The sequence below is a fragment of the Ammodytes marinus genome (genome assembly GCF_949987685.1).
Source record: "Ammodytes marinus genome assembly, chromosome: 19".
Classification (NCBI taxonomy): Eukaryota; Metazoa; Chordata; class Actinopteri; order Uranoscopiformes; family Ammodytidae; genus Ammodytes; species Ammodytes marinus.
This window is the reverse complement of record NC_137223.1, coordinates 26,196,923-26,204,753: the sequence shown is the minus strand read 5'-3', so window position 1 is coordinate 26,204,753 and position 7,831 is coordinate 26,196,923. Positions and strand designations below refer to the sequence as shown.

Genomic DNA, 7,831 nt, shown 5'->3' with positions numbered 1-7,831 from the left:
AGCGTATACCCATGACAAAAGCATTATGAAAAACTATATAAAAATAGCATTCTTTGCACTGATGGTCTCGTTTGCTGTTACATGTAATCCATGATCATCAGAGGACAAATTAGACTGTTTCAGAAATATTTTAAAGTTCCTCGTAGCACCTTTTTAGTTTGGACTTTACAGTACAGTCACAAGTTACATAAGGAGATGGCTGCATGCAGAAATCCGAAGAGGAGACTTAATATTTCCTCACTGGGACATTATTAATATTATTATTATTATTTTTCAGTGTGATTAGGTTTGACACTTGATGACATGTCGGGAAGTATTGTCTTTCTTGGCTTAGCGAGTGTGAATAGCGTAGCATTCGTGTTATGCAGTGATGCTATTGTTATTCAGAGATGAAACAACTGAGACATACCGTGCTGTGACTGACTTGGACAAATGTTGTTGATAAAATCACGAACTCCAATAGCTTTTGGTTTGGGTAATGTGAATATCTCCTCACAATCTGCTACACCTGTCTGTGCTGTGTGCTGTGCGCGCTGAGAAAAAAAAACCTGGTGTTAATACACAGCCTAGGCTCTGTAAACTGGTATGTAAACAAAGGGATAAAAAGTGATTTCTCAACAAACGTTCTCCAGAATCACTTACCCTGCCTTTAATTTGCCTTGCAAAGAGTTTGGGTGTCCGTGCTGACTTAAAAAAAAATATATATATCTTCACTATTTAAAGGTGCTCCGAGGATCTTTCAGTTTGTGTTAATTCTAGCGCCCCCTTTGGACAAAAGCAGTAGTGTTGGTACCACGCCAGCTGTTGTTCCTGGGCGATCATACCCATGACAAAGGCATTAAGAAAAACTATATGAAAATAGCATTCTTTTACACTGATGGTCTCGTTCGCTGTTACATGTAATTTCTGATCATCAGAGGAAAAATGAGACTGTTTCAGAAATATTTAAATAAATAAAAGTTTCTTGCCACCAATCACATAATAAAAGAATATGACAGACACATGGAACAACTGAAAAAACAATATTTCCAAATCATTTTCAGACCTGATTGTCAACAGATTCCAGGAAACAGTTTTCTAGGGATAATCAACCCCATTGTTCCAGTAAAGACACGTGGCTGGGGCGCTCCGGTGGCGTAGTGGATAGAGCGCGTACCATATTGGCTCCGGCCTTCGTTGCAGTGGTCGCGGGTTCAAATCTGACCCGTGGACCTTTACTGCTGGTCATCCCCCCCCCCTCTCTCTCTCTCTCTCTCTCTCTCTCTCTCTCTCTCTCTGTCTCCCCATTTCAACTCTGTACTGTCCAATAAAGCTGGAAAATGCCAAAAAAAAGGAGAAAAAAAAGAGACGTGGCTGGATGAGTTTTTTTCAAATGTCATGTTTTAATTATTTAGGCATTTCCATTGTATGTGTATGTACATGCATTTTAGGGGGAAACAAAATAACATCAAACAACCTGGCCAATTCACAGTGAGGGTCTTTCTTAATGCCAGGACTTCTTTCATAAAAACAAAGCTATTATCAATTGCTGAATTTAAAAGAATTTAAGCGAAAACAAGCAAGATTCGTCAATTTGAAAAGTTAGGGTCCGACTCCTAAGGCAAGACCGTTAAAGGCATACTAGGTAATTCTGGAGAATGTTTTGGCCCGCTTTGTTTACATTCCATTTGTTTACATGCCAGTTTACAGAGGCTAGGCTGTGCATTAACACCAGATTTTTGTTTCAGTGCACACAGACAGTAAGGACAGGTAGCGGGATCGTGAGGAGATATTCACTGATTTTGACAAGAAAGTGATTTTGAAAACAAGCGTTCTCCAGAATTAGAATGACCTAGTTTGCCTTTAATGTTAACTGCCTACCTCTAGATATAAGTCACTCTGGATAAAAAGCGTCTGATAAATGATATGTCTAGCTTCACTGGAATCAAACCACAGACCTTAGGTGATATAGGCAAAATGGAGAGAATTTAAATTTTTTATAGGAAAAAGTGTAGACTGAAAAGGGTTGATATTACTACCATTAAAAATTGTCTTTTGGGATTTCTTAAAGACTATTTTTAAAGTTGAGATTTTTCCAATATCTAAATATTTAAAGGTTCCTCCTAGCGCCTTTAAGGACATCAGCTATTTCCCATTATAGCATACATTATAAATAAAATGCAAATATGTAAAAGAAATAATAATAATAATAATTTGGCTTGTTAGTTTCACCGGGAGTCCCCTTGCTTGGGGAACTGGTATATTGGATTGTGCTTCTACAGCTCTGGAAAAAATTAAGAGACCACTCCAAATATTCAGTGTCTCTTGTTTTAATATGTATAGGCATATATTTTAATAGAATGAACATTTTGGTTTTGCTCTACAAACTACTGGCAATATTTCTAACAAAATTCCGAATGAAGAAATTGACATTTAGAGCATTTCCATTAAAGGTGCTCAGAGGAACTTTCAGCTTTTGTTAACTCTTGCCCCCCTCCCCCCCCCCCCCCCCTTTTGGACAAAATTGTTTTTTACCACACCAGCTGTTGTTTCTGGGTGAGGGTACGAATGACAAAGGCTTTAAGAAAAACTATATAAAAAGAGCATTCTTTGCAATGATGGTCTCGTTTGCTGTTACATGTCATTTATGATCATCAGAGGATACATGAGACTGTTTCAGAAATATTTAAAACATCCTCGTTGCACCTTTAAGTAATGTAGAGATGAAGATTTAAGAAAAAAATCCAGACTGGTCTCTTAATGTTTTCCAGAGCTGTATGTGAGGCCCTTTTCATTGAACCGTGGCTGAGGTAAAATGTACATTAGATGGACTGCATGCCTACGCAGCATGTTGGGCGCTCTAAGAATGTTTGGGGTTTGTATGTACAGTCCCGTTGACCCTTTCAGGACCTCTCGAAAGGCATGAACGAAAGCAACCAACCAGACACATTATACAACTATAGATAAGGCACATAGAATAGATAGATTGTCAATATTTACAGAGGATATGGCTCCACACACACAAACACACACACATGCACATATAGACAGTTTAAAGTTTAAACAAACATCACAGTATGTAAAAAAGAAAAAACATAAAAAAACAACAAGACGGAACAGTTTTTAAAAGAGCTTCATCTCCTCCTCTACCAACTGTTTATCCTCTCTCATCCCCCTTTCTTTTCCTGTCAATTCTACAGTCCGGCAGCCCTGGTCAAGCATTTGATAATTTGATATGATACAGTAGAATCGCGTTGACACCAACTGACTACCCAGAAGAAAACAGGACTGGAAAAAAAAGTGTGATTTTTTTTTTTCTATGATTGTCTTAATTTGGTCCTTGGGGTTTAAAGCAGTTAACATGATGCCTTTTGAACACTATGCATAAAAATACAGGTTTTATTTGATAAGCGGGAACTTTTAAACAAAGCGAAGACAAGTGCATTAAAGGAGTACTTCGGAATTTTGGACATAGGGCCTCATTTCCAAGTAAGCCGGTGTGTTATTTATCATTGGAGACAGTTTTCAACACATTTCATTCAGTCCTTCTAGTTGCAGAGTTCGCTGGTGCTAGGCTAGAGCAAGTCAACGGTTGTGTTCTAAAAAGGGTTCTACGATTATTGACAAAAAAAAGGATTTTAGAACGTTGGTCATGTTTTTTTTTTTTCTGAAGCCTGTTTATGTGTAGGGTCCAATAATGTTTAAGGAACTTTTAGGTTAAATGGCCTAGAACTGACTGTTAGAACTCTACTCTGATGGTGAGGCTGGCTGAGAAAAGTTCTAGAACGTTAAGCCGGGTTTCGCAACACAGAAAAGGTTCTAGAAGCTTGGGTCCCAAGAACACCGAAAGTTCGAGGAATGTTGGGGTTGGCTTGTGATTCCAAAGACACAGGAGGTTATGGAATGTTGGGGTGGCAGTTCCAAGAACCCGGAAGGTTCTAGAATGTCAGGGTACAGTTCCAAGAACATAAAAATGGAGGATCCAAGAAAAATCGGGTTCTAGAACATTCTTGAACATTCTAGAACCGGGTGCTGTTTGCGAAGCCGTCGGAGAGGATGATGTTCTTGTAGAAGTTGTCTGAGCGCGTGGATCAGTAGCCTTTCACCTTGTCGATTGAGGACATAAAAAGGTTCTAGACTGTTGGGGTTGTGGTAACAAAGACACTGAAGGTTCTAGAATGTTGGGTTGGCAGTTCCAAGAACCCGGAAGGTTCTAGAATGTGGGGGGAGGGGCATTCCGGGTGGTTTGTAAAGCACAGGAGGAGGGCTCCCTGAATGTCTGGAGGAAAAAGCAGGTCCTAGAACATTCTAGAACTGGGTGCTATTGGCGAAGCTGTTGAGTTCTAGAATGTTAAGCTCACCTCCAATTTTGGAACCTTTAAACAGAAAACCTCCAAAAGTTTCTAGAACATTTTCGGTCAGTTTAAAAAAAAATAAAAAATGAGTTCCAGAACCCTCGAGGTCTGAAAAAGCGTGTTCTAGATCATTCCAGAACATTCTAGAAGCGTGTGCTGTTGGCGAAGCTGTCGGACAGGATGATGTTCTTGTAGAAGTTGTCGGAGCGCGTGGAGCAGTAGCCCTTCACCTTGTCGATCATCTGGCTGACGGGAGAGTTGGGTTCCCCGTCCGAGACAGAGGAGGACGGGGGCGAAGAGGAGGCAGACTTTGGGCCGGACGGGCTGGAGTAGCTTTTATCTGAATGAGACACACAAGGATTAGTTTGGTTTAGTTTAGTTATTTCGGTCATTTTGACAATTTATAGACCATACATTTCATCAAGACTATACAATGAAAGCCTCTCTAAGCATTAAAAAAAAGAAAAATTAAGAAAAAAAAGAAAAACAAAAAAATATATAACCAGGAAACAAGCAGGACTGATTATGCCTTTGAATATGCAATAGCCACTGAACTCAAGGTTGGTGAAGCTTTTGTCTGTATATTGTATCTGTATCTGTATTCAGAGAGACAGGGATAAAACACACAAGGATTAATTCAGTTTAGTTTATTTACGTTGGTATTTTTTTTTCAATTTATAGACCATACACTTGGTCAAGACTATAAAAAAAACATTAAAAAAAATAAAAATCAAATACTGTATATAACCAAGAAGAAAGCAGGACTGATTATGATTGTGCCTTGATGATGCAGTACCCATTAAACTGTAGGTGGTAGGGAAAGGGCGATTCATTTAATATCATGTTTTATGGCCCCAAAAAAAACTGTTAATCAAGTATTAGTTTGATTTCAAGTCATAATAATAGTTAAATGTTGCAGCACTCCACAGCACTCCATTGTTACAGCTTTAATTAAAGGGTCACTGTGTAGTTTCAGAGGAGGGGGATTTGTTTACATTCACAGAGCCTGCATTTAGTTTGCATATCATATTTTCTCTACATGTAATTCTTAGTATTTAATAATTCTGTCATCGTAAATCAAATTATTTTGAGGAACCTGGAACCAAACGTAAGACTAGAATATGTTTGTAAACCGAACTGTGGGCCCTGCTGCTGTAAACAACAACAGTGAAACAGTAACTTTTCAGGAAGCTTTCTTACTTCAAACACTGTTCCAGGGATCACATTTTCCTGTGAGGAAAGTTTGTTTATTACATTTTTGTATGGGCCTTGTAAATATTTGGGTTTTCCCAGCCAACATATTATACAACCAGGGTTAGTACAGCAGTCTTACACAACGGCAGCCTCACTCAAGCGTAGTGCATATTTTGATTTAATTTCAAACTTGATCCTAGGATTACTTTTCAAATTGTAGGCATATTTGATGGAGCTGCGGAATGTTTTTGTTAGCTCAGACTGGGGACAGGGGTGTGCATGTGTACACGTGTAACCGGGTAGAAAATCATAACTGTTTAGGAGAAATCAATAAACAAAACCCCCCTTTTTTTTTATTACTTCAATGTTTTCTGGCAGCGGGACTCAGTCTTAAGTGATATGATTGCATATAAGTCAAAAAGCAAAATTATAAAATAAAGATCTCTCTCCATCTATCTGCCTGCTTGTCTTTCTCTCTTTCTCTCTCCACTGCACACTGTCACTCCAACAGCACAGAGAGAGAGAGAGAGAGAGAGAGAGAGAGAGAGAGAGAATAAAATATTTGATATTACTTCTTGACACTCAAACCAAAATAGTGGCAAATAAATAGCCACTGCCTACAACACAGGAGTTCCAGCAAGGTGTATGAGTGTGTGTGTGAATGGGTGAATGTGGTAAGAAATGTAAAGCGCTTTGGGGCTGAGAAAATCGGCTAAAAAGCGCTATATAGGTCAAGTCCATTTTACCATTTACCAAGGTCATCACAAAAGTTGAGTGATGATTGTGGTATTTTGCGCAATTCAACTTAATCTGACACTGCACCACACTGTTTAATCAAATAATAAATAAAGGGTGTTAGGATGCCCTGTAGGAAAAAGGGGCCTCCCAGTAACCATGAGGTCTCTGGTTCCTCCTCCCAGTAACCATGAGATCTCTGGTTCCTCCTCCCAGTAACCATGAGGTCTCTGTTTCCTCCTCCCAATAACCATGAGGTCTCTGGTTCCTCCTCCCAGTAACCATGAGGTCTCTGGTTCCTCCTCCCAGTAACCATGAGGTCTCTGGTTTGATCCCCGGCACCGGACAGGGGGGTGTTAGTAGTAAAACTAGTGGTGGCTGCTATTACATCTACGGTGCACCACCATCTCTATCATTGTGTCCTTGAGCAAGACACTTAACCCCAAAACTGCTCCAGGGGCGCTGTACTGCGGCTGACCCTGCGCTCTGACCCCCTCTGGAGTGTGGGAACTTGAGAGGGGAGATGCGGAAAGACACATTTCAATCTAACCATTGACTGACAAATAAAGTAACTCGACTTAAACAAGCTCACATTCCAAGTAGCATTCCTATTAGTATGAATGAATAGCTGCATTGTGCGATTTTTTTCTCTTTAGTTATACTCTCATATTCCCTCAAACTTATGGATATATTTATTAAAGCCTGACCACCTGGATTGTATATTATCTCCTGTAAAAAAAAGATTAATGTGTCTTTGGGATTTCAATAAGGGGTTAGCCAAGACCGAAGACGTTTTAAAGTTCTGACCTATGGAGGAAAGGAAAATGGGAGTATATGGATATGAAGTGTCATAGAAGCATTGCTACTTGGGACACCTGGAAAATATCCGTCAATCTTTTTTATTTAAAGATTATTTTTTGGCATTTCAAGCTTTATTAGACAGTACAGAGTTGAAATAGTGAGACAGAGAGAGAGAGAGAGAGAGAGAGAGAGAGAGAGAGAGAGAGAGAGAGAGAGAGAGGGGGGATGACCTGCAGTAAAGGTCGACGGGTCGGATTTGAACCCACGACCACTGCAACGAAGGCCGGAGCCAATATGGTACGCGCTCTATCCACTACGCCACTGGAGCGCCCTGGGATCTGTCATTTATTGAACGTTACTTCATTAAACTTTCTGCGGGTTTCTGTAGAACTCCCTGAGAAGTCCTTTGGAATGTTTAGGGTGTATTCACATCAGGAAAGACCGCTAGTTCACTTGCTTTGGTCCAGACCAAATAGAATTTAGATAGTTTTTGTTTGGTGTGGTCCACTTTCACGTATTGCCCCTTTTTGGAGGTGAACCAGCATCACGAAGCAAAACCACACGTGATCTGAGGTCATTCATTCATTGGACAGACATTCTGGGGCGGAGAGAAGCAGGAAGCACAAATTGAAAATTGCCAAAGTGTAAACAATTATAGAAATATTCCATACTGCCATTGTGTTTGGTGATTGGACGCCATCAGTGCGTTTGGAAGCGCAGCGAGACCAACTCTTCAGCTGGGTCTCAGTGCGCTTGTTTGGTCCGCC

The 7,831-nt window shown here is 40.0% G+C and overlaps 1 protein-coding gene across 1 annotated transcript in view; it reads right to left on the bottom strand.

Moving 5' to 3' along the window:
- Positions 1 to 2,511: 2,511 nt before the first annotated feature.
- Positions 2,512 to 7,831, bottom strand: part of LOC307265761 (adhesion G-protein coupled receptor G6-like) — a 20,314-nt gene continuing 14,994 nt past the window's right edge. Inside the window, exon 5 of the mRNA XM_080047559.1 lies at positions 2,512 to 4,674. Coding sequence (XP_079903685.1) covers positions 4,478 to 4,674 — 197 coding nt within the window. The 3' untranslated portion in view covers positions 2,512 to 4,477. The remainder of the gene's footprint in view (positions 4,675 to 7,831) is intronic.